Consider the following 27,538-nt stretch of genomic DNA (forward strand, 5'->3'; position numbering starts at 1 on the left):
ACCAAGATCTTTAGTGCCTTGGAGATATCGAAAGATATTCTTAACTCCCGTCCAATGGCGTTTAGTTAGAGCAGTGCTATGCCTAGCTAGTAAGTTTACTGCAAATGCGATATCAGGCCTGGTGCAATTTACAAGATACATGAGCGCTCCTATGACACTGAGATATGAAACCTCAGGTCCCTGTATCTCTTCTGCATCTTCCTGTGATCTAAATGGATCTTTCTCCATGTCTAGAGATTGAACAACCATGGGGGGTTTTAGATGGATATAATTTGTCTATATTGAATTTCTCCAATATTTTCTGAATATAGGTAGCTTAGTGTACACTAATTCCCGAGGGAAGGTGCTCGAGTTGTAGACCCAAGAAAAATTTGGTTTTACCCAAATCCTTCATCTCGAATTCCGTCTTTAGATGATCACGTGCTTCACTGATATCTTGTGTGTTACCAATAATATTTAGATCATCAACATACACTGAGATAATACAAAATCCTGTCGAGGATTTCTTGATGAACACGCATGGACAATCATCATTGTTGGAGTAACCTTTCTGCAGAAGGAACTCACTAAGTCGGTTGTACCACATTCGTCCAGACTGCTTTAAGCCATATAGTGACTTATTAACCTTTACACAATATATGTTTCGGTTTGTATTTGGATTCAGAATTTGGATTCCATCGGGAACCTTCATGTATATATCCGAATCAAGTGACCCATATAGATATGCAGTCACTACATCCATCGACTGCATAGATAAATGATTTTTTACTACCAATGAGATAAGATATCGGATTGTGATTCCACTCATGACTAGAGATAGGTTTCATTGAAATCAATGCCGGGTCTCTGCGTGAACCCTTGTGCTATTAGCCTTGCTTTGTATCTCACCACCTAGTTGTTCTCATTCCGTTTCCAGACGAAAACCTATTTGAATCCCACAGGGAAGACATTTGGAGGTGTAGGTATTACTTTTGTGAATACCTCTCTTTTTGTGAGTGAGGCTATCTCTACTTGGATTGCATCCTTCCATTGAGTCAAGTCCGAGTGTTGTTTACACTCTGCCATGGTCTTGGGATCTGGATCATTTTGGAGGTTGTTTGTAATCATAGTGGAGAAGTATGTGTTGACAATTGTAGTCTTTCAGTCATATGATTTTCTAGAATCTAGATAGTTGGTGGAAATTTCATATACCCTTGGTGACTGTTCGTGATTTCTCAATACGATTGAGTCAGGGTATTCCGATGTCCCAGCATCATTAATTGAGTGCACTTTTGATCTGGGTTGTGGATGTTGCCCATCCACTAGATGTATACTACCCATTGGGTGTCTGTCATCTTAAGGTTGATTTGCACTTACTGTTTCAGAGGGTTTCTTCCTCTGTTTTCTTTGGCGCTTGCAAGAAGATGTATCCTCCTTTGTGGTCGTATTTCTCCCTCTCTTATTTTGAACAGGTAGTTGAGTGGTTTTTATTGGTACCTCCACTCTTTTGGGCACAATTTTGGCAAGATTATAGGATTTTGTGACAGCTTTGTAGTCAGTAAATGCATCTAGCAGGTTATTTGCAATATGTTACAAATTGATGATTTTTTGAACTTGGAGTTCAGATTCTTGAGTACGTGGATCTGAGGTAGAAATGCCTTGAACATTCCAATTGATTTCTTGGCATTATTTCTGGTATTTGAAATCTCCCCCTAATACCGTGAAATGGTCCTCATTGAATATACAATAAGCATACCGGGCCGTGAATAGGTCCCCTGTGAGGGGTTCGAGATATTTAATGATCGATGGAGATTGATACCCCACGTAGATCCCCAATATCCTGTGTGAGCCCATGGATGTACGTTGCGGTGGTAGGGCGATGAAATCGTTCCTATGGGATCGTGCGTGGCAGCTGGTAGTTTGGAAACTTGGTATCGACGCTTGGGCCACCTGAGATCGGTACGTATGTAGCGCAACCGAATTTACGTAGATAAGAAATATATGGTGGATTTCCACGTACTAATTGTAGAGCGGAAGTACTATGATATTCAGTGGGTCGCAATTGAATTAAGTCAGTAGCGTGTAAAACTGCATGACCCCAACAAGAAGTTGGTAAATTGCAATTTTGTAATAAGGGTCGTGCAACGAGTTTAATTCTTCTGATAAGGGATTCTGCCAAACCATTTTGAGTATGGACATATGGAATAGAATGCTGAACTTGAATTCCTAGGGCCATACAATAGTCATTTAGGCATGTGAGGAGAATTTTGCAGCATTGTCCATTCAAATTGATTGAATTTGATGTTCAGGATAATTGAAAGTGCATCTAGGCCCCCTAAGTGGGTTTTGACTTATTGATGACAAAACGATTAAAGAACTAACATGCTTTGTGAGTATTGAACAGGTATGAGCATTAGTTGTGAAGGTAAATGACGTTTGACGCCCGTCGAAACATTTGAAGAATCAACGAAGGATACAAGATAGGGCTTAAATTCTTTTTACTTTTGAAATTGAGTCTAGGATAGATTTTTTCCTAGATGGATGAATTCATTTGCTTGATTAGTGTCTCAATGCTCAAGAGATCCTTTAGAATCACCCAATTGAGAGACACATTCACTCACGGACACGAAACTCTTTCTGAAAAATCTTCAGAGTCCGGAGTCTCCGGTGTTCACAGGATACTCCGGTACTCAGCGTTCAGCCGGAGTCTCCGAGTTAGCCTCCGGCAGAGAGTCTCGGTTACGGTTTAATCTTTTTGATAAAAAGTAGTAAAGACCGGAGTCTCCGGTGTTCACCGGACACTCCGGTACCTGGAGATGCCGGAGGATCCGGCTAGTCTCCGGACTTAGTCTGTTTTGGAAAATCTGTCAGGACCGGAGACTCCGGTATTCACCGGAGACTCCGGTAATTAAACAGAACTGTAACGGCTAGTTTTGACACGTTCGTGACCGTTCTGACGCCGTTTTTGGAATTAGGACCGGAGACTCCGGTGTACACCGGATACTCCGGTAAGCTCTGACAAAAACAGTAACGGCTAGTCTGTGAGAGAGGGCTATAAATGCCCCCTCTCACCATAGCATTTAGAGCTTGCTGTGGCTGGTTTCCTTGAGACCTCTTGAGCACTTTAAGAGCATTCAAAGCCCCTCCAATCATCTCTAGAGCCAAATTTGCACAAATTTGAGAGTGTGTGTTTGGAGAGGGTTCAAGCCACTTGAGCATTGATTTCTTCATCGAGCATTTACTGCGATCATCTCCTTTGAAGCTTTGGGTTTCTAGAAGGAAAGGAGTCGCCCGAAGAGCACCCAAAACTTGTGGTGTGCCTCGGGAAGTTTGTAAGCATCTTCATATTGAGTAAGAATTTCTAGCTTGATCTTTGTGGTCGCTAGAAGAGGATAGGGTTGGAGAAGACCTGGCTCTTTGTGAGCTCCTCAACGGAGACGTAAGCACTTCTTTGTGAGGTGGCCGAACTCCGGGATATATTCTCGTGTTCTTACTTGTGAAACTTACTTGATCGTGTGCATTTGGTAATTTGTCATTTAAATTGCTATAGTATCAATCTTGCTAGTTTTAATTGTTATTCTATCTTAGTAATATCTACTTGACCTAGTGCAACTCATAGAATCTAGCTGTGGTCTTTAGTTCAAATTTATTCTGAAATTTCCTGTCAGGCCGGAGACTCTGGACTAGACCGGATACTCCGGACCATACCGGAGTATCCGGACTTCACCGGAATATCCGGCAGTTTAATCCGCTGTTTTTAGTTTTAAATTTCAAAAAAGCCTATTCATCCCCCTCTAGGCACTTTCAATTGGTATCAGAGCCTAACCTCTTACAAGGCTTCACCGCTTGGAGGGAATCATTATGTCGACATCCGGAAGTCCGAGGGGTCTCAAAGATGATCCATCAAGAAGTGATGATGGTAATGGTAAAGGAAAGGGAAGTGAGATTCCTTTCAATTATGATCGTTTGAATTCTTCTAGCAATTACATTTCCGTGCCTTCCGGACGTGCACCATTCTTCGATGGTACACATTATACCGCTTGGAGGCACAAAATGAAAATGCATTTAATTTCTCTTCATCCAAGTATTTGGAAGATTGTTTGCACAGGTTTTGAGCTGCCGGAGGAAGACCAAGAGCTCACCTCAAGTGAAGAACAAAATATGCATCGCAATGCTCAAGCTACAAGTGTGTTGCTTAGTGCCTTGAGTCCGGAGGAATTCAACAAAGTGGATGGACTTGAGGAAGCTAAGCAAATTTGGGACACACTTCAAGTTGCTCATGAAGGGACTACAAGTGTGAGAGAATCCAAAATAGAATTGCTTGAGGGAAAGCTAGGAAGATTTGTGATGGAGGATCATGAAACTCCTCAAGCAATGTATGATCGGATGATGGTGCTTGTGAACAAGCTAAGAGGACTTGGAAGCGAGGACATTGATGATCACAAAGTGGTGAAGAGACTACTTAGAGCATTTGCTCCTAGAAATCCCACTTTGGTGACGCTCCTCCGTGAGAGAAGAGATTACAAGAGGCTCACACCAAGTGATGTGCTTGGAAGGATTCTTGCTCATGAGCTCATGGAAGAAGAAGCTAATGAAGTGAAGATTCATGCTAAACAAAGCTCAACCTCAAGGCATAAAGAAATTGCACTCAAGGCAAGCAAAAGCAAGCAAGTCCAAGAATTAAGCACAAGTGATGATGAAAGCTCCGAAGATGAAGAAATGGCGTTCTTTGTGAAAAGGTTCAAGAAATTCATGAGAAAAGGAGGCTATTCAAAGTACAAGAGACATATGCCCAAGAAGAGAACATCAAGAAGGGCATGCTATGAATGTGGCGAAATTGGTCACTTTATAGCTGATTGTCCAAACAAGAAGAAGGGAAAAGACAAAGAAGACAATAAAGTCAAGTCATACAAGAAAGACAAGAACAAGATGTACAAGAAGAAATATTCGGGTCAAGCACATATTGGAGAAGAGTGGGATTCCAACTCCGACTCGGACTCCGATGATGAAGGAGTCGCCACCATTGCTATTCATGAGCTTACACCAAGAAAATCACTCTTAATGAGTGATGATGATGATGATGATGATGGAGACTCCCCAAAATGCTTCATGGCCAAGAACCGCAAGGTAAAATCTCAATCCAAGCTCCTAGATAGCGATAGTGAGTATGATAGTGATTGTGATAATTTATTCAAAGGTTTGAATAAAAATGTCATGGCTAAAATAAAGGAACTAATGGATACAATAGATAGTCATGAAGAGACCCTTGAGAGACAAGAAGACTTGCTCATCCTTGAAAAGGAGAGAAACCTTGAACTCGAGGAGCTCTTTGCTAAAGAGAAAGAAAAAGTTGAGAAATTGTCTAAAGATTGTGATTTAGCCAATTCCTCAATTGCCGATCTTAAGAGTAACAATTTCTTGCTTCAAGAGAAATTATCTTGTTTAGATGAAAATTATAGAACTCTTGAAACACAAATTGATATTCTTAAGAAAGGCTCTTCTAACTCTAGTGAAGTAAATTTACTATCTAATGCATCTACTAGCAATGGATGTTCTCGTTGTTCTAACCTTGAAATGAATGCTTGTACAACTAATATTGAATCCTTGCAAGCATTACAAAAGAAAAATGAGAGGCTAAATGCTTTGGTCAAATATGGGTGCATCAAAACTTATAAGTCAAAGGATGCACTTTACAAGACTATTCAAGCCAAAGACAATAAGCAAAAGAGAGGTCTTGGTTTTGATCAATACACAAGCAAGCCAAATGATCGTGTGCTATTGAATGGAGTGGAATGCCTCAAGTTTGTCAAAGGAGGCAAACAAGTTGATCACCCTACTCAAACAAGGCAACCGAAGGCTCATGCCCCCCAATGTTCCTTTTATGCCTCATACATGCTAAAGAGAGACCACCGTGGTAAAGTGGTTGCTCTCTATGTTGGTCCCCGCACAAGAGATAGAATTGTAAAAAGGAATGTGTGGGTGCCAAAAGTGCTTGTGACTAACGCTAAAGGACCCAAACAAATTTGGGTACCTAAAATAAAGGCATAACTTTGTTTTGTAGGCATACTCCTCCGGTGGATCAAGTTGGGTCATTGATAGCGGATGTACCAATCATATGACCGGAGAAAAGAGTATGTTCTCCTCCTTTGAAGAAAATGGAGGACCTCATGAAAACATCATCTTTGGCGATAATGGAAAAGGAGAGGTAATGAGACTAGGTAAAATTGCCATCTCAAATGATACTTCCATTTCAAATGTCTTGTTAGTAAAATCACTCAATTACAACTTATTATCCGTATCTCAATTATGTGAAATTGGTTATAATTGTCTTTTTACAAATGAGGGTGTGGTTGTCTCTAGAAGGGAGGACGCCTCTATAGTCTTCACCGGCAAGTTGAAGGGTAAACTCTATCTTGTTGATTTTTCAACGGATGGAGTGATGCCTAAAACTTGCTTGATGGCTAAATCTAGTATGGGTTGACTTTGGCATCGCCGACTTGCTCATGTTGGCATGAGGAACTTGTCCAAACTTCAAAAGGGCGAACACATTCTAGGACTAACGAATGTGACTTTTGAGAAAAATAGAGTTTGTAGTGCATGCCAAGCGGGAAAGCAAGTTGGAGCATCTCATCCCTTGAAGAATGTGATGACCACTTCAAGACCATTGGAACTCCTTCACATGGACTTATTTGGGCCAATCACTTACATAAGTATCGGAGGTAACAAATATGGTTTAGTTATTGTTGATGATTTTTCACGTTTCACTTGGGTATTCTTCTTGCATGATAAAAGCGAAACTCAAGCCATTCTCAAGAAGTTTGTGAGAAGAGCACAAAATGAATTCGAAGTAAAGATCAAGAGAGTTAGAAGCGACAATGGAAGCGAATTCAAGAACATACAAGTTGAAGAGTTTCTTGATGAAGAAGGAATCAAGCATGAGTTCTCGGCTCCATACTCCCCTCAACAAAATGGAGTGGTCGAAAGAAAGAATAGGACTCTAATTGAATCCGCAAGAACAATGCTTGATGAATACAAAGTATCGGATCAATTTTGGGCGGAAGCAATCAACACCGCATGCCATGCCAAGGAATTTGAGTGGTTCTGCTTGAATTTTAAGGTAAGATGTGAAATTGCATCTAGCTCTTATATGTGGTTTTGGTAATTAATGATAATACCTATGAACTAACAATGGTGTTGAGTTTGTTAGTAGGTTGTTCCATAGTTAATGCATTGAGAGATCTGTATGAGCTCTAGGTGAATGGGGAGATTGAAAATGTATCAAGATGAATGAGCTCTAAGTGATGCTCGGGTAAGGGATGACGATACTTATGGACTAACAATTATGTTAAGAATTATTATTAGGTTATTTTATAGGAGATGCATAAGTGATGAATCATGGATTTCCTGAGAAATGCCATGAGAACAAAAGAAATACATCGTTGTCATTGAGCTCTTAGTGATTCTCATAAGGAGAAGGAAAAGCTCAATAAGATTTGCAATAAACTTAAAGACTAAGTTACTTGCAAAGATCAAGTAACTAAAGGTATAACATTGTCAATAGAGTTTTATGGACTAACCCGTGTGCTATGTGCTTTAGAATGAGTTGGGGTTAGGATCCATAAGAAGGCATAAGTTGAATTAAAATTATGTATGCCAAAAGTAAAGAACAAGAGTGGACTCCATATTTGATAAAGTGAATTTCTTGAAGATGTCGAATACAAAGTGGTTTTCTATGGCAAGATGGTGAAGGGCAAGTAAGACTCGGCCGCGATGGACCATCCATGGTGAAGGGCAAGCAAATGGCTTGGCATCGAAAGACCAAGTAGATGGTGAAGAATGAGTGAAGGCTTTGTGCCAATGAACCGTGTGAGGCTATGGAAATGTATGAATGGTTCACAACAATCATATGAAGAATCAAGAAGAGATGGAGTGAAGATTATATGGATGTTGGCAAACCTTAAGGTTTGAATGAAAGAAGTGATACTTGAAAGTTATTCAAAGGCTCAAAGTGGTTCAAACGAGTTTTACATTTGAATTTGAGTATAGGCATGCTGCATTATTAAGAGCGATACAATGTAGAGCTAATTGTCATGTCTCAGTGCTCAAAAGTTTCTAACCAAACCCAAGTGAGAGTTCTTTTTAGAAATCTCGATGCGGAAAGTGTGGAAATGTATGAATTGGGTTTCAGAGTGTTCCTAATTTTATGTAATGTGTTTGAGGTCATGAATTTAGTTGGGATGTGTAGCCCTCTGAATAAGCTTTCCATAGAGTCCAAAATTGTTGAAATTGGACTTCGGGATCAAAAGTTATCACCGTTTTTAGAGGGTCAACTGTGCTGAACCCAGATACTTCGGGTTGACCTGGATTCTTTAGGTTGTCCGGAGTTTCTGGGTGAGGTTCCAAGCCGAGTGGTCTATTAGAGCCTTTTTGGTTTACCCAGATACTCTGGGTTGATCTGGATACTCTGGGTTCCGGATACTCCGGGTGAGGTTCCGAGATGCGGGTCTCGGTTTGGGCTTTTTAGTTGACCCGGGGACTCTGGGTTGACTCGAAGACTCCAGGTCAGTAAAAAAAATACTGTAACGGCTAGTTTTTGGGTTTGCGTATTTATACCCCCTCACCTCCATCCTTTGGAGCTACTGTAAGGGCACAAAAGAAAAACCTTTTAGAGCCAAAAGAACTCCTTCCCACTCCATTTTAGTGAGAGATTTGAGAAGAAAAGTGAGTTAGGTTGGGAGATTGGAAGATTGAGTGCAAGTGAGCTAAAATCCATTCTTGAGCACTTGAGTTCATCGGAAAGAAGTTCGTGAAGCATTTGTTACTCTTGGAGGTGAAGCCTCCTAGCCAGCTAGGTGTTGCCCGGCTAGTTCCCGTGCGTGTGGTGAGCCGCGGAAAAGTTTGTGAAGGTTGATCTCGCCTCCGCAAGGGAAGAGATAAAGCTAATAGATTGAGGAAAGCGATTGAAAGAGACCCGGCTCGTTGGAGCTTTCTCAATGGAGACATAGGATTCATGGTGGTGAATCCGAACTTCGGGAAACAAATCTTGGTGTCTCCACTTTGGTTTTTTTTACATTTGAGTTCTTGCTTAATATTTGTGCATATTGCTCGAACTACTTGTTTGTGTGTTTTTGATTGTAGATTGTCCGTGGATCTATTTGGAATCATAAATTGGAACACACGACTTCATTTGGTTTGAGCTAGAACTCTTTAGACGCTGTTTAATTTCAGTTTCGAGCTCGTTTTTGTACAGATCCCAGAGATTCTGGATTTTACCCGGAGGTTCCGAAACTATACGGATACTCTGATGAACAGTGTTTCAGCCTTTTTCAATTAATGCTTTCTTGCATATGTTTTGCTAGAACTGAATAATTTTCGTCACCCTAGGATTGTAACTTTCACACTTATTTAGGGTGATTATGCACTAGTTGAGCCTAGCATATTTAGAATTTTTACTTGTAAAAAATCCATTAGTTTATTTTCCACTGCAAGTTTAGGCCAACAGTAAAAGAGGACAAATTTTTGTAAAAATACCTATTCACCCTCCTCTAGGCTACATCATTTTTATTTCAAGATGGCCTTAAAATTAGCTTCCCTGTGGCCCATGAAGTGCACATAAAATCCAAAGATTGAGGGAATTTAGCATCACTTAAATTATGAACAATGGAATTGCTGATAATTTTTTGCATCATCCCTATGCTGGGATGACCAAGACGACCATGCCAAGTTTGGAATGCATTAACATTTTGAAAAATTATCTTGTACACAACATTAGCTACGGATTTGATGTATGTGTAGTACAATCCTGACGATAAAGGGATTTTTTTCAAGTACTTGTTTGCCATATCCGTTGTTTTTTTAAGAGAAGACATTCCTCTTTGTTGTCATCATGGGTTTCAATATGGAAACTATTCTGACGGATATCTCTATAACTTAGTAAGATACAAGTTGAATCAGGATACAATAAAGCATCTTTGATTATAACTTGAGTACCCATACGGAGTATAATTATGGCACGACCTGAGCCAACAATTATTGCATCACGTCCAGCGATTGTCAAAACATTTCCTTGTCTCTTAGTAAGAGTTTGGAAATATTTTATTTCCCTGAGTATAGAATTTATGGTGCAACTGTCCACAAGGCACATTTCCTCCATCGAATTGACTCTTGTAGAAATCTATATAGAGAATTGAAGAATTTAATATGAAATTCTTTGCCAGATATATAGAATATATACAAACTTTATTTAGTATCATAAGTGCTAATATAATATTGTGACATACAATATATAATGATGTCAACTTTGTATTACAACAATTAATAGACATAGATAACATAGTATCTTTGGAATTGGGAGACTAAATAAGGTCTCCAAACAAGTCATGCGAAGCAAATTCGATGATCATGTTTTCCGTGCTCATGGGATCTTCTGGCAGCTGAAGAGTCTGGTTGTTACTTGGTTCTTGTGGAACTTGTTATGAACAACTAGTCTCCTTGGCGGTGTCAGTTTGAAGATTGAAGTGCGCTTCATATCTTTGTCCTTGAGTATGTCGGTTGCGTCCCACGTATTGTAGATATAGATCAATTAAATGTCCCGGGGTTTGACATTTCTTAGTAGTGTGCTTATAGTAGCCACACTTGCGACAAACATTAGATTTGTAAATCTAGGTTTAGAAATGCCTTTCCCCTTTTTCGGTGCATGTGGCTTCTGCTTCTTGTTGCGTCTGTATTTACCTTTAAAGTTTGTTGGTTGGCTTCTGGAAGAGCCATCAAACTTATTGCTATTCTGAACATTAGAATGTACTTCAAGTAAAGGAGCAGCGCCTATTGGATGCTGATGATGATTCCTTAGAAGGAGTTCATCATGCTTTTTGGTCTGAAGTAATACATATACTAAGTTAGAATAAACTTGGTATTCTTTTGCACAATATTGTTGCTGTAAGATACTATCAGCGGGAAGCATAGTAGATAAAGTTTTCTCTATCTTTTCTGCTTTTGTAGATTGTTTTTCGCAGAAACGCAACTTAGAACATATTTTATGAACAACATGAATGTAATCTCCGATGGATTTGAAATCCTGGAGTTGGAGATGTGTCCATTCATAACTTGCATCAGGCAGAATGACTGCCTTTTTTCTGTTCATATCTTGTTTTGAGAGCTAGCCACAATGTGCTCAAATTTTCTTCTATCAGATACTCAGGTTTGAGATCCGAATGGATATGGTGCCTTATTATGTATAGTGCACTATATTTAACTTGATATGTGAGCGGTGGGTCTTGCTCTTAGGGAGGTTGGAGTGCCGCTACTATTCCACGGGACTGATGTCCATTGCCCATGTCAGGTAGTTGTGACCATCGAGTGTGAGTATATCAAACTCTTTGCCGGTCATCTTGACCTACATGGGTTTTAAACCATAGATTTGATTAATTTACTATAAGTAAATTAAAAATCATTATGGTAATGTTGTAATAATGATGCAAAATATGTAAAGTCAAGTTGAGACTTGACTTACATAGTGTGGACCTCAAATTATATAGCTAACACGTTGAAGATAATCACCAAAATATGGTGTAGATCTCACAGTAATAGAGGGCATAATCTGACACTTGTCAGTAGATGCATATGTTCTTATTACCCTGTGTTAGGCTAAATAGAATATTTGGAAGAGCGCATTGAGGATCATTTTGTCAATATGAAAAAATGTAGACCTCGCAGTAATAATGGATAATCTGCAAATATGCAGTAGATCTGTATTTCCATTACCTTGTGTTTCACAAATATTGAATTGAGGTAATCACTTAATTTGATTTTGCATTGTAATTCTTCTTGAATTAAGCACTTTTGGGCATAAAGCTCTTTGGGCTTAATTAAGGTGAATTACTGTATAATCTTGCAAGAAAATGAATCTCAATTGCAAAATTAAAGTGTTTGTAAATACAATTGCATGTTATAGGGATTGCATGAAGCAAACACATTGAACAGTACACAATATTCCAGAAAAAATAGGGTCTGGAATGTTAAGTGACAGCAATAACAACACAATATGCAATTACTATAAACATTGAGGGCCTAAACATGAAAAGTACTTAATACACAGTACTAGTAGTTGGACCATATTGCAATTTGTTAGAAACCTAGGGGATTTTTGCAAAATGGCCTTAGGCATGGTGATGGTGCTGGCGCATGGGGCCGAAGCAACTTGGGGGTGCTGGCGCATGTGGCTGAAGCAACTTGGGCTGAAGCCCAAACGGCCTTTCGACCGGTGCGATCGGGCGCGGGAGGAGGCAGGCCGGCGTAGCCTGGGCTTGGGCCTTAGTGGCCTTTCGATCAGCCCAGGTGGGAGCTCACACAACGGTAGATAAAAGGGGCGAGGGTCGGCAGTTAGGGTTAGGGATTTCCCAGCCCTGGTCTCCACGCTCATACTCGTCGCTTCACCTCCACTGTGTCTGCTCCTCTGCCTCCGCGCCAGCTTCGCCATCGCCGTGCCTTCGTGCTTTTAGAGCGGGGTGTACTCCTCCTCCGACGAGGAGGAGAGGTAGCCCGTCGTGCCACCGTTTGGGGCCTCGAAGCGAAGGCTCGTGGCTGCCAGGGACCAAGAACCTAGGCGTAGGCTGTGACGGTGGTTCGCCGTAGCAGTGGCAAAGTGACGAAGGATGCGGCCAGCCAGAGTGGAGGATGACGTGGAGGTTCCATCACCAGAGGGAGTAGTAGGGCCTGCACCACATGGAGGAGAGAAGTTGTCCCAGGTGGATCTAGCCACCGAGTTCTTGAAGAAGGTGGGTAACCCACAGCGAGCCGCCATGGTGCCGCCCGGGTGAACCGAAGGCGTCGGCGTGACTTCACGGGTCTTTGACGGGGCTCGCGCTGGAGTGGGTGCGCCGCTGTTGATGCAGTGCACCACTGTGGCGGCGAGGCGGCCAGGACGACTCAGCTCTGGTACCGATGGATCGGTTGATGCAGGCGTCGGGGATGGAGGCACCGAGACGACGTCAACGTGGACATTGACTTCTGGTGGTGATGGGGTGGCCATACTCACGGTCGATGAGTACGTGAATGGCGCAACACCATGGAAGGGGCAAAAGCCGTAGGCCTGTGGAGGGGTGGCATTGCCTGCATCGGCCATGGTTCGAGTCGGTGGTAGGTGGCTCGGGCCGACGCAGTGCCTGTCAACCAGAGGGCGATGAGGCGGACACGAGCATCGGCTACTGCATCCATGGGAGTAGTGGCCACGGTGACCGCGATCTAGAGGGGCACGGTGGCCACTGCCATGATTGAAGTGAGGACCATGGCAACAACGCGTGAAGTGGCGATGGCATTCTAGACGCAAGACACAGAGAAGAGCAGCGACAATCGAAGATAAATTCATCCTTGCCATTCTCACCTTCTCTGTGATCGCTTAGTGGAGGGCTTAGTTGCTGATAACGTATTGAGAATCGATTGTAGAGTAGACAAAACAATGATTCGAACTCATATTTTCTCATTGATTGATGCTTGTTTATATATACAGTGAATAGGTGCCCGTTCGGGAGGCATCCCTCCTGAACGGGTGTCTGATGCCCAACAGGCACAGAAACCGTCGGCAGTTGGTCACATTTGATTTCTAACAAACAAAAAAAAGTCAATTCATTGCGGCAGAACAGAAGCCTATGTATTTCCTTGCCGCAATGGCGATGTCTGCCTCCACTTAGCTACATATAGGATGGGCCATTGACAAACTCAAAGTTGCAGGGACGCAATGTTTATTTCCGTTTCTTCAAGTAGACGGACTCCAGGCATCGTCAAATCAAATAAGACTAGCGCGCGCGCGTTTTCCGTGATCCTTCATCTTCCGGCACAGTGATAGTCTAAGAATGAATTAAGCGATTAAGCGATGTCAAGTACTCGATTAGTGTTAATGCATCCACACTAGAGAATAATAACAAGGAGTTGTGAAATTTTAACTGCCTAACATAACTGAAAGTTGACAAGACATCTCTGTCATAGAAAACTTTGCCACACAAAAAATTGCAAGATATCACAAGAGACATGAAAAGAAAAAAGAAAAAAAAAAGCTGTGGTTGGTGCAACTGACAACAACCATCGATGATAAATCTCTGTAGTTCCAGCTGGCCAGGAGACTCCAAGCCAAACAAATCTATCCAATCCTGATAATTGCTACCGAATGCAATCATAATTTGTGAACCATTTCTTTCACCAAATCCTACTACTAATACAATTTTATACCATCCATGCAACCCTCAATATGTTAAAGTCACTTTTTCAACATATACGAGAACCTATCATAACCACCTTCAGGCCATAATTAATTGCTGCCCTTGATCACCATTGTCTCATGTTCATTCTATGGAGAACCAACACTCGAAAGCAAACCCCTTCATACTGAACTGTCAGGTTGGCGAAGCGTTAATATGGCAGTCGGAGTATCTGACGAGGAAGGATGCAAGCTCCCAGTCTCCACGAACCCCATTTCCAAGAAGGCAAGTACTCGGAGAGGCCAGGTATGCAATACTCATCAAATCAGAACTGTAATTTACAGTTTACATGTTTGAATTGACATCTACATGGTGGCCAGAGGTGAAAGAGAAGCGAAAGAAAACACTGTGCCTCCTTGTTTCTTCCTCTCTACTACCTAGAAATACTTTGCTTTCGGTTTAATCTGCTATTGGCTCGTTTCGTTTGCTACAGTAAGTGGGCTCTTCCTAAATGCATACTTTCTGCAGCGCTGGAAAATGCCATCGTATAGCAAATCAAACTGCACTCCAGCTCTCTCCCGATTTATGATGAAAAGAATGTGATCAGCTTCAATAATCTTGTAATACCTGCATAAAGCAATGGAGCAATTATCTTTCCATTCGTGATGCATGATAAACGTATGAAAAAATCACTTCAAAGCCTGACAGTTGACCAATTGAATTTAGTGTCAAACTTGCTAAATACTGTGAAGAGAACAAATGCACACAATAGGTGTGCTTCTGATGAAATAAGCAAGAAAGATAGCTATTTTACCAAGCAACTTATAAGTTGAAGCAATATTCTGAAACGTAGCACTAACCATATCCCAGGTTGCAAAGGATAGAAGTCAGAATCATTGACTACAAAACGGTTTGGATGCTCTATAGGAATGCACGGGTGCGTCATGGAGATTGTGTTCAAAGCCCCATCATTGTCTTCCCAATCTTCATCCCTGCTTATCATCAGCAACCAGATTAAAGACATGCCAAATATTGATCACAAAGTTTTTTTATAAAAAAAAGGTGAATGTATTTTGGCTTTAGAGCAGAAAATTCACCTGTATCCTTTGTAAGGCAGAGGAGCGTTTTGAGGGTGCCGCCACATACACATCTGGAGGACTCTGAGAAAGAGCATTGGGTGGATCCCAAGGACGCTTGAAGGCACTGTAATTCCAAATAGCTTTCTTGTTCTTTTTGTAGCATAACTGAAGTAGAATGTATTGGGAAAGGTCCTCAGTGTAGAGTTAAGTTTTAGAGATCCCTGGATTGTGAGGTCAGGTAGAATCCAATCACCGCTGTTAAATGGTCCAGTGTGCCCCAGCAGCAGATCAATTAGACCCGAAAAGCCTACTTTCCTCCGTGACATCTCATAATGGTCAAAACCAAAATTGTAGTAATTCTTCAGCCAAGGAATGTCCAGCCAATCGTAGATAATAACTCCAAGCCGGCAGAGCTGAAGAAGACAGATAGATTTCATGGACCTCCCATCTTCAGCCCTGAAAATAACATAAAAGAATAAAAAGAGTAAGGAGGCAGACAACAAGATGGAAAGTACATTAATCGTTTTATCTGAATGAGTTTCAGCAACACTTACAGCATGCCGTCATAGTAAGTTCTCGTGGTTCCATTAAGCGCACCCGACAAGGAGGTAAGGCTCAGAACCCAGTCTTCAGAAGTATCATGACCAGGGAAAGCCTGGGAGTGGTATCACAGTATGTGTTAGAACTATATATCCACATTCGCAAAAAAAAAAAGAGAATTATATATGCACAAAATACTAAAGTTAACATGTTTTGTAACACCACAGCATGCCACCAAACTGCCGGCTCAGGCATGCAACAAGCAAGAAAAGCCTGCCACATGCGTAAAACCAAGAAAGAGGCGTGTAATCAAACACCAAATCTCAGTTCAGTGGCAAAAGTGCACTGCAGAATCACAAAGTTTAAAATAAGAAGGCGGACTAAGAACGGATTTTGGCCATACTAAAAACAGATTCTCGGATCATTCCTACAACAGCGCTTTAGCAGGGGGCCCAAATTAACCAAAACTGAAGCAAGGTGATCCTAATTTGGGTGCACTAAACATGTACTCCTAGTCACAAGAACCATCCCTCTGAAAGCACATGATAAGCATGAGCACATTCTGCTACCACCAACAAAGATCAGTTATGAGTAAAATCGGAAACCTCTTGCGTGTGTACCTTGTCGGCAAGCATCTGATGCAGCACCCTCACAACCTGCGTGCCGGCTGAGTGCCCGACAAAGTGCACCGGGTTTTGCTCATCCCACACCGGATAGTGCCCTGCGCCCAGTTAGAACCAGGATTTAAGAACTCTGAACCCAAACAAATTATGTAAGACGATGACAATGTTTCCTGCACTTCAGAATCTCTACCTGTGTGATAGATTCTCCCGAACTGGGCGTGGCCGAAAGCCTTGCTGTGCTCCTTGCCGTAGTCCACCTGCCCTCCCTTCAGGTAGTAGAACAGCTCGCGCGCCCTGCAGTGCCAAGAACAATCAAATTTCCAGCGAATACAATACATAATGCATAACCTTTCTTCTTCACTAGTACCAAGAGATACCAAATCATAAGCAACATAATTTACGGTGATTAAAGAAGCTAAAGCAGTGGGCAACTACCAAACGGAAATATTCAGCAGTTTTTGTATTATGATCAGAGAAAGAGAAGTATGCCACTTTTCTCACCCACCCACCTGTCATGGATGCTGGTGAGCGACCCCAAATCCGGCACGAGCACGCGGTCGTCCTTCTTTTCGGCGCCGGCGAAGTAGGACAGCCCCCCGAGCCTCTGCACGCAGAAATCAAGGCGCAAAAAGGGAAAAACACATGAGCGCGCTGCCGCCGCGGCATTTCACGGAACACTCACGACTCACCCACCCTGCCCAGAAGCCCAGACCCGAGAGTTCGTATCGTACCCCCTTGCCGAAGCCGAAGATGCCGTGGACGAGGACGATGGGCGGCGGCGAGCCGTCGAGCACGACGGGCGCGGCGCCCCTCCGCTCGTCGTCCTCCCCCGCCCCGGCGACGTCGACGAGCCCCTCCGCGGGGGCAGGGCGCCGCAGCAGCAGGAGGGACCCGGACGCCGCGGCCGCCTGCGAGATGTCCGCAGCTACGGCCGTGCTGAAGACGTAGAAGCCGAAGAGCATGTGCACCGCCGCGCTGATCGCGAGCTCCATCAGGCTTAGGATGAACCTCGCCATCCTCCGCCTCCGAGCCGGCTCAACCCAAGCGGCGGCGGCAAACCTATGTCAACGCGCGGCTTGCTGCTCGCAGTTCCCCCTCCCCTCCCCTCTCCTACTATTCCTCTTCTTGCCGCCTCAAGAAGAGGAATAGAAGGAGGAGACGAAGGAACGAACGGAATCGGTCGCGCCTCCTGATTGAACCGCCGCCACGCGCGTTCGCTTTTTAATTCGTCCCCCGCCTCCTCCTGCTCTCTTCGGTTGCTGCTACCGCCGGACCGGGGGGTTCGCTGCTCCTCGGCGCTGCGCTGCGCTGCGCTGTCGTCTCTCGCCAAGTTTGGTGGGGAAATAGGGAATAGAGGACAAGAGCGAAAATCCTGTTCCGCAGTAGCAGTCAAGTTTGACGAGACGGCCCACAGAGCCAGAGTGTCTCGATATAAACCTTTTCTGTTAATTTTTTAAAATTTTTTATTAACTTTTTTCTCAAAATTTTTGAGCTAGTCTTTTTCTAAAAAGTTTGAGCTATTTTTTTTTCAAAAGTTTTGATAGAATTTATCTCAAAAGTTTTCAAAAATAGAAAGATGTGAAGGAAAAAAAATTCAAAAAAAGGAAGAGAGATCAGAGATGTCGGAAGGGGACGCGAGTTTACCGGCTCGCGCTCGCGAATTAGCAGGGTCTGGACAAGAGGGAGGAGCCTCCAATCACACGCTTTGCAATTTATAACGGGGGAGGGTGGCATTGTGATATCGGCGTTGCGGTGCGATGGTTTTGTGATGGAGTCTGTGTTGGTGGTCGGTGGTGAATTTGGACACGGGGTTTGTTAATTGCGGGTGCTACGTTACGGGCTAGAGGAGCATGGGCGGGCACGCCACAACTATGGTAGTTGGTGTCTTGGTTTCCGTGCGAGCAGCTAGGCGTAGCCTAGCGTGCGTGGTGCACGCATGACAATGGCAAGGGTCCGACACTCTGGTGATTTTTAAAATAATAGTAAAATAATGAAAATTTATATAAATAGTATCCTATCGGCAAACGAAATATCAATAAGGTACCTTGACAGACAAGATGCCGATAGGGATATATTGACATTTCACCTGTCGATATGTGTGGATCACTGCATTTTATGCAGTCATTACTGCGACAGGCTTCTTGTAAGCATGTGGTTTTCCGACAGTGACCTATCGACAAACTATATGCCGACATGAGCCTCTTTAAGGGGTGCGACACCGCCCATGGGGGCAGACTGCTCCCATTGTTCTATTCATTCCAGAGAAGGAGGAGGAGGAGAGGAAATGAGGAGGAGGGAAAGGAGAGGAGGAGGGGAGGAGGAAGAGGAAGGAGAAGCTTCGGGATTGAAGGTAAAAAAAATTCTTATTTTTCTTGTTCGTAGATCTAGTGTAGAATAGTTTAGAAAATGTAGTCTAAAAAATAGTTTATAAAATAGACTTATAAAATAGTGTAGAAAAAATTAGGGTTTAAGGTTTAGAAACAATTAGTTTACGAAATAGAGTTAGAAAATATTATAGAAAAAATGTTGTGGGTTCCATCATGAGGGGCCCACTATTGTGGATGGTGTTGTCATTCAAGCGGTTCAACATCGGTCGATCCGCACTATCTTGATATGAGGCGTACACACTAGACTTGTATAGTTTCACATAGTACGACGTGCCTGACACAGTGGACAGTCTGATGATGGGTTCGCTTTGGTGCCGGTGCGATGTAAGTATATGCAAATCTATGTTTTTCAATATTATTATGATGCTTTTAATTAATTATGCTTATGTGTTTTTTCAACTGCGGTGGACTGCTCGTACAGCACGCGATGTGTACCCTCACTGAGAAAATTGCCTTTTTGACACCCGAAAGAAGTGACTTCGACAAATTTACACCTGAAAGAATGGCTTCGATAAAATGACGCCCAAAACAATAGGTAGCTTGATTTCATGAACTTTTTCTCCTTTTAATCTATTTCATTTTCTTTTTCTTGTTTTTGACACATGAAATGATCATCCTGCCCTTGGTTGGATTTAGTTCTATCTCTTGAATCGATCAGATACCTCTCTATATCGAACAGACAGGCAGGCAAATGATGGAAGGCTCCCGACGGTGAGAGGGAGTGTGGGGGCGAGAGGGAGGGGCCCCCGGCCACGAGAGGGCACATGGGACATGTGGCCTGAGGACACGCAGAGAGGGTGGCTGGTCGCCCGAGGTAGAGTGAGGCAGGCGGCCTAAGGGCGCGCTGTCCTTCTGGGCAGGCGGCGGGGAGGGCGCTCGGCTGTGCAACGACAACATGAAGGCTCAAAACAGAGACACAAGGGAATAAATCTCTCATTTTTGGTAACAATCTAACGATTTTGCATGGATCTGAAGGTATTTGATCAGTAGATGAAACCCTAACTCAATTTTTCATCATCCCCCCAATTCTACTAGGGTTGTTATGGAACACGCCGGCAGAGTAGATGATGAATCAATGTGTTCGATTGAGAGACTAGCTCTGGAGATGTTGGGTAACTCCTCAAATGCAGTATCACTGCTTGAGGCTGGGAAATCAGATGTAGTGTTGTTGCTTGAGGCTGGGAACTTAGATGTAGTGTCGTTGCTTGAGGCTAGGAACTCAGCTGCAACAGCTGCAGAACAAGCAGCATGTGCAGTCATGGTTGCATAACAAGCAGCACCATCTTTTTCTCCTTTAATTGATTGGTCCACTCTACAGATTGAGCAAGTTGTTGATGAGGAAGGGAGATTAACAACCATGACTAATGATCAAATGTATGTTCTGTTGGGATTGAGGGATGAGGATGAAAGGGCCAAGAAGGCTATTCAAAGAGAGGGTGCTCAAGGAGAAGGTGCTCAAGGAGTTAGTGCTATGGAGGTGGTGCTCATGGGGGTCCTACTCAAACAGGTGTTGATGGGGATGGTATAGAAGGTGTAGCCATTCCAGTTGATGACTATATACCATTGGAGAGGATGATCATGTATAATAAGAATAAGCCAAACTAGGTACCATGTTCTCATGCATGAATGATTTCTGGTTGGCGCTTAGGCAAGAGTTAAAACAAAATAACGTACTTGGTAATACCAAGTACTTGGTAAAACAAAATAACGTACTTGGTAATACCAAGTACGTTATTTTGTTTTAACACAATTTGTTTTCTTCTATCCATATTTCCAGCTATTAAAAAATTATTCATAAATATAGGTTCATAGTTGCAGTCAGAGGCCTTCATACCTGCTACTTCTCCTTCATTGGGAACCTACGACCACAATCCAGATGACTGGTTCATGGAGCCTCCCGTCACCTAAGGCTTTTCTCAAATGCATGAAGCTCCGCAACCTACGCAGCCCACCTAGGAGGATGTATCCACCCCGGTGGCTATGCCTCACCCTAGACAGCCACCAGAACCCTAGTCATATCTGATGGACTAGATCCATCGCCGTGGTAGAGGAGGGCTCCACAAGAGGACCAGAGGAGGATATGCCCCTTGATGTACTATTTTTTATGTTATTTATATCGCTACAGTTGAGGATTCTGTTTAGAACTTCCAGACCGTACTATGTTTATGTTATTTATATCGCTACGGTTGATGACTGTGTTTAGAACTTCTACTCCGTATTATTTTTATGTTAATTGCACACTACTCTTCATTTTTCCATGCACGCAACAATTGTTTAACTCTTGAAAATTTTCTCCTCCAAACTAAATATTTTTTACGAAAACAGAAATTAAGGGCCATGTCGGCGTGTGGCTTGTCGATAGCCCCTGCCGACAAGCGGGCCATTGATAGGAACCTGTCATCACCAGGAAGGTGTCATGTTAGCATCCCCCTTGCCAATAAGTCCTATCGACCTTAAATTGTGTTGACATGATTTACTGTCGGCGAGCCAAATGCCGACAAGGGTCATATCGGCCTCTCGCCTGGTATTTTGCTTGCCGACAGGGTACTACTTATACAATTTTCTAAAAATGGATATTATTTTTACAATTTTTCATTATTTTAGTATTATTAAAAAAAACCCATTCCGGCTGGCGCCTAGCGGCAGCGGATTGGAACTGGCCGAGGGCCAGCATGGCAAGTTACTATTGGCTGGTAACCTATTGTGTGGGTCATTGGGCGGCCAAGGACAGAGTGGGGTTGCTTTGAGTGTGAGGTTGGGGATTCGTTTTGGGTTGTTTCCCATGGCTGCAGTTTTGTAGCCACAACTCCTCGTGCGGCTGGTAATCCCAAATAGTAAGGATGCATTTGGTAGGGATTCAGGTTCTCGCAGAAACATTTCGGTTTCATATTCTCTCTGGAAATGTTTCTCTGGTGAATCAGAACCACCGAAGGAAATCGTTTGGCTAGTTGTCTGGATTATAAGAGGATAGTGGTGTAATCGATCATTTTACCTTTTGTTGATATGCTATTTTTATTTTTATTTGACTTTTCTTATAATAAAATAATATTTATTTTGATTTTCTTTTATTGCAAATAATATATCTCTCCTTATCTCCCTCCCTAATATCTCCCCCTTATCCATTCATCTCTCTCCCAAGTGGGTGGCGGGCATGCAGTCGAGTGGGCGGTGTGGCGAATAGGTAGTGGTTGAGTGTGGCGGCGTGGCAGATGGGTGGCAGATGAGCATGGTGGACAGGCAGTGGCTGGTCAGGCGACAAGGGCAAAGTAGGAAAGAATCTTGTGAAACACCTCTCCACCCGTTTCAGGGATTCACCCCGATTCTCCGAAACGTTTCAGCTAGAAACGTTTTACATTGCTCTATTTGGCAACCAATTTGAGAAACCAAGTTGAAATGTGACTTGGTTTATATATGGTAAGTGATTGATAAGGTTGTCGATTTAGTTTGTCAAGTTTTAGATTGCTTGAGCTTGGTTTGAGCATTTTGAGTATGGACCAACTAGAGTTGGAGTTGGAGAAATGTGTTTGCTTGTCTCGTGGTGCGCAGGTAATGGATGCAACTTGGCGGTCGCCGGCGGGCGATCGAGGCTAAGCGGGTGCTTGGTGCCAGATGATCAAGGAGATCAGGCAGAGTTAAGAGTGATCCTAGCTGTACACGTGGAGGTCAAGAAAAGCATGAAACAGAGGATGAAGACAGCGTGTTGACCAAGTCAAGCGAAAGGGATACCGGTGCAACTGACAATGAGACCCAAGGGATCGGGAGTGGGAGAGACTTGTCGGCGATCAGTATCACATGATGGAGTATACGTGTCGATATCAGACCGTTTGCTTAAGGTGTAAGCAAGTGATAGGTCACGCTTTGAGAAACGTGCAGAGGGTTTCACGGTTGGGCCTCTAAACCATGGGATGACTAGAGAAGTATGTAGCACCATCATGAAGCTTGCATCGAGGTGAAGCTAAATCGTGAAGGCACTGCGACCATTCGATGGATGGAGTAAGAAATTGACCTCAATGCCCTCTGTGTTAGGTAGGAGTGTACTACAAGAGAGGAGTATTTTAGTAACAAGCAAGGAAACTTAGGGATCAAGTTTCGTAAACCTATAAATAGAGGGGTAGGATTATGAGAGAGTTTAAACTAGCCACTTAAGCCCCTTGTTCCACTCATTTGAGAGTCTAGTGCTAGGGTTTTAGAGGAGAGAAATGATGAGTGCTTAGCCTATGTAATATATATGAGTTTTGAGAGAAAAATCTTTGTTGTTTGTCCAAAATAAGGCTGACCTCTTCGAGTAATGAAGTTTATGTTTTTGCATATACTTGAATTCCGCTCCTTCTAGTTTTCCTCTATTGGTTCCCTTTTTTTTTTTTTTGCAAGTTTTCAATCTCAGTTGCGATTTTTGTTTTCGTGTTTGAGCTAAAAATTTTCATCTTGTTGGAGTTAAAGTTCTAGTTGCTAGACGCATAAATTCGTGTACAAAAGTACATAATTGGGTATTAAATTTCTTTTTCTCTAATCCATCAACTTAGAGGTTTTTTTTCACCCGGTGATCATCTCTTTGAGTTTTTGGTGTTTCTCCTAAAGATCCATTTTTTATGTGGGGTTGAGTCATGAATTGGTTTGCTATGGAACCTAGGGTTCGATTCCATCCATGAGATCCACCTTTTGTTAGATTTTCAAATTTGGTTTTTGAATCAGAACTTCTAGGTTGAGCCTGAATTTCTGTTGTGTTACTCTTTGTGGTGATTCTTCTTGAGATGTGTTGGGTGAACAAAGAGTATGTTAGCTATTTTGCAAGAAATTTGTAAGGCGCCTATTCACCCCTCCTCTAGTCACCTATCTTGGTCTTACAATTGGTATCAGAGCTAGTTTTATCACTTGTTGACCTTAACCGGCTTTGTGATCCTTAGGTGATAATGGAGAGAAGTGAGAAAATTTCATTCTTCGATGGTCGAGATTTTTCGTACTGGAAGGTGCACATGAAGCCAAGAAAGTGCAATATGGGAGATTGTTTACTCCAACTATGTGATTCCTGTTCCTCATTCTTCTCTGGCCCAGATTGAACACTATGAGGCCAACAACAAGGCTCATAATATATTGTTGACTAGCCTGAGTCGTAATGAGTTTGACAAAGTTTAGCACATCCATACTGCTCGTGAGATCTGGTCGACTCTTAATGTCTTTTATAAGGGCACTAACTAGACGCCAGAGCACGTACAACCAGGAATACCAGATTCTTTAGATGCTATATTTGCTCGTTTGATAAAATTATTAGCAACCCTAGATCCACTGATGTGTTGCCCTACTCTGGCCACGAGAGAGCGATCGAGCTTCTCTATGCTCTTGACTGTAGAATATAGGAAGTTAAGATCTTGAGCATTGAAGAGTCACCAAGTTACAACACGTTAACTTGTGATGAACTCTTCAGCAAGCTCAAGTCCATCGAGATAGCCAAGGCGGCTCGGATCGGTCTCGGAAACCCCTTATCTCAGAACATGGCGTTAGTTTCTGGACCTAGTGGTGGCAATTAGGCTGGAGATAGTTTTTCTTGTGCTAACACTTCACAGAGTGAATTTGCTTTGCCTTCTTTGGTTTCTATCACAGAGAAGCAGGTGGATGCACTGTATGAAGAAGTTCACTTGCTTCTACAACAACAAAAGATACTGGAGGAGAGGGGTTCTCGCGCTTGTTTTGAGTGTGGTAAAACCACTCACTTCAAGACAGAGTGCCCCAAGCTTAAGAAGAAGGAGAATATTGACCACAACTACAACAAGCATAAGAAGAAGAACAAGAAGCCCTTCTTAAAAAAGAACCGTGACAAAATGACCAATAAAGCGGCCAATACGGCTTCTAGGGCGTTCATGGTGGATCTCAACGACATTGATACCTCTTTAAGCTCGGAGGAGGAGGAACCGCAAGTGAAGAGCAAGAAGAAGGCCAATGACTTCAGAGGCCTCTGCTTCATGGTGGATGACAATGACAATGATAGTGACCCCGAACTTGATCCTTCCAAGGTATTGCCTTCCTACGACCAGCTTTCCATTCAAGTCGACCAGCTTAGGTGTAGACCTGATGTTGAGGAGTGTGAGAGTTGTTTGATTATCATGGTTGAACTTGCCGAGTATCAGAATATGCATGCTCAAGTCGCCAGTCATCTTAAGAGTGCCGAGAAGAAGCTCTTCGAGGAGGAGTCTAGGTCTACTCTCTTAGGTGTTTGCAAGAATTACCCTTTGCTTATAAAGGATGTTGAACTAAAAGACAAGCGCCTTAAGGAGCTAGAATCTAGATTGGAGAGTGCTGGGTTTTCAAAAGATATGCAGCCGAACTATTTCACCTGCATAGTCTTTTAGGACAAGCTTAGCTAGGTTAGAGGGCAAGTTCAAAAGCTTTTGACAAAGAATAAGTACCTACTTTCTCTACTGGAGAAGTGCTCAGAGGGCAAGAGAAAAATAAATTTGATATTGGTCAAGACCAAGATGTGTGTTGACAAGGTGGGTTTGGCTCTTGGGTTGGGTTTTGAGAGGGTAGCTTACAATAGGGAGAGTAAGACTATGTTCACCACACCTACTATCCTAGAAGCTGAAAAGTCCAAGATTGCTGCTACACCACCACCCATCAAAAAGAAACCCACATCATAACCTATCAAGAAGAAATCTGCACCACAGCCCAAGAAGGCTCCACAACCTAAGGTGAGAGCCCCTATGAGAGAGCCTAGAGTGATCGGCAGTCGACCTCTCAAGAGACTTTCCCATAGCACCTACTGTCAGAGAAAGGGTCTCTTGGTTGGGTTTTGCTTTCACCTTAGGAGAGATGAGAGTAGAGTACCCGGGACATGTACCACCCCTCTATTGGTGTATATGAGCCTTTTTCTCGCTCCTACCTACGAGTCTCTAGTGCTTTTTAGTCTTTCTAGAGGCGTTGCTTGGCATGGATTTTACCATGAATCATATGGTTTTAGTCCATGTGTAAGAGGCTTTGAGTCCCAGCACTTTAGCGGACCATGTGTTCCCCATTGTGGTACTCGTCCCTAGCGTATTGGTGTTGAGTTGCATGCTCCTACTATTTCTGCTTCTAGGTGGATGACCCAGTACTAGATTCCCAGAAGGTTTTTGACTAACTGCCAGTACTGAGCCATCCACCTTATATTCTTCTTCTATGTAGGTGGCAGGTGGAGGCTTGGAGAACAAGTGGCTCATTGACTCTGGTTGCTCGCGCCATATGACCGAAGATTCATCATGGTTCTCTAGCCTCACTCCGATAAAGCATCACGAGTGCATCACTTTCGAGGATGATCAGCTAAGGTAGAGTGAAGTCCAAAGGAACGGTAAAGGTAAATGAGGGTTTTACTCTCAAAGATGTGGCTTTGGTTGAGCATCTAGGATACAACCTGTTTTCTGTATCTCAGTTGCTAGATGAGGACTTGAAAGTGCGCTTCAAGCATGATACTTCTCGAGTTCTTGATTCTTCTGGCACTTTGATTTGCAAGATTTCTTGAGCTGGGAGAGTTTTTGGAGCTGATTTTTCTAAGGTTTCTGTTTCTTCTCAGTGTTTACTTGATCAACCTTTTTTTGACCTTTAGATGTGGCATAGGAGATTAGGGCACATGACCTTGATTTGCTTACTAGTTTAAGTGCACTAGGCTTGATCCAAGGATTGCCCAATCTCAAGTTTGAGAAGAACCTTATTTATGATCCTTGTCAGTATGGCCAGATGGTTACCGCTTCCCAACCACTAGTCAATCTGGTGATGACTGAATGATCGGGATAACTTCTCCATATAGACACTATTGGTCCTTCCTGGGTTCTTTCGGCAAGAGGGAAGTGGTATGTACTTGTTATTGTTGATGATCACTCTCGCTACTCTTGGGTCTTGTTTCTTGTAAGCAAAGATGAAGTGTTCTCACACTTTCGGAACTTAGCTGTGAGATTATTCAAAGAACTCCTATGTTCATTGAAAGTAATTCGCAGTGATAATGGCACCAAGTTCAAGAACTATCTCTTTGATGCTTTGTGCCCTGAATATGGCATTAAGCATCAATTTTCTGCCTCACGCGTTTCTCAGTAGAATAACATGGTTGAAAGAAATAACAGGACTTTGGTGCAGATGGCTAGGATGATGTTAGATGAGCATAGGATTCCTAGGAAGTTTTGGGCTGATGGCACAGCGTGCTACATCTCAAATTGGATTTTCTTGCGCTCGATCTTGAATTTGACTTCTTTTGAATTGCGCTTTGAGAGGAAACATAAAGTTTCACATTTGAGATTTTTTGGTTGGTGGTGCTTCATCCTAAAGCGTGGTAACTTGACAAGTTTGAGTCACGCTCTTTTGATGCCATTTTCTTGGAGTATTCTCTTCATAGTCATGCTTACATGGCTTACAATCTTAACACTAACACCATCATGGAATCATGTGATGTGACTTTTGATGAGTTAACCCCCTATGCTAGTTCTATCTTTAAGTGTATAGGTGATCAGGAGATGAGCGAGAGCATCTTTGTAGATTGTGACCTTCCAGCTCTTGGTGATGACGAGGATGATCCACTACTTTCCTCGACCATACCTACTTCAGAGCTAGCTCCTGCTTCTTCTACTCTAGCAAAGGGTCTTGCAGGCTCTACTTCCACTTTAACTGCTCTCGAGCCTGCACCAGCAATGTTTGAGGTGGAGGTTCTCTCAAGGCGTGAGGCTCCTCAACATATTTAGTGGCGACACCCTCCACAGACGATGATTGGTGACATCAATGAGAGG

At 42.9% G+C, this 27,538-nt stretch overlaps 1 protein-coding gene across 1 annotated transcript; it reads right to left on the reverse strand.

Annotated features, from left to right (window-relative positions):
• Nucleotides 1–14,471: 14,471 nt before the first annotated feature.
• Nucleotides 14,472–17,799, reverse strand: LOC133928869 (uncharacterized). Its single transcript, XM_062375373.1, has 8 exons — nucleotides 17,142–17,799; nucleotides 16,920–17,014; nucleotides 16,601–16,704; nucleotides 16,408–16,508; nucleotides 15,802–15,902; nucleotides 15,266–15,703; nucleotides 15,029–15,160; nucleotides 14,472–14,795 (listed from the first exon to the last, which is right to left on the reverse strand). The coding sequence occupies exons 1-8, from the start codon at nucleotides 17,424–17,426 to the stop codon at nucleotides 14,636–14,638; spliced, it is 1,416 nt and encodes a 471-aa protein (XP_062231357.1). The 5' UTR covers nucleotides 17,427–17,799; the 3' UTR covers nucleotides 14,472–14,635.
• Between the last annotated feature and the right edge of the window lie 9,739 nt (nucleotides 17,800–27,538).

This window comes from Phragmites australis, chromosome 9, assembly GCF_958298935.1.
Source record: "Phragmites australis chromosome 9, lpPhrAust1.1, whole genome shotgun sequence".
Lineage (NCBI taxonomy): Eukaryota > Viridiplantae > Streptophyta > Magnoliopsida > Poales > Poaceae > Phragmites > Phragmites australis.

Coding starts and splice junctions, on each gene's coding strand:
- LOC133928869 (XM_062375373.1), bottom strand. CDS start 17,426: ATGGCGAGGTTCATCCTAAGCCTGATGGAGCTCGCGATCAGCGCGGCG. Junction 17,015..17,141: donor TCTTCGGCTTCGGCAAGGGG/GTACGATACGAA, acceptor TTCTGCGTGCAG/AGGCTCGGGGGGCTGTCCTA. Junction 16,509..16,600: donor CGGGAGAATCTATCACACAG/GTAGAGATTCTG, acceptor AACTGGGCGCAG/GGCACTATCCGGTGTGGGAT.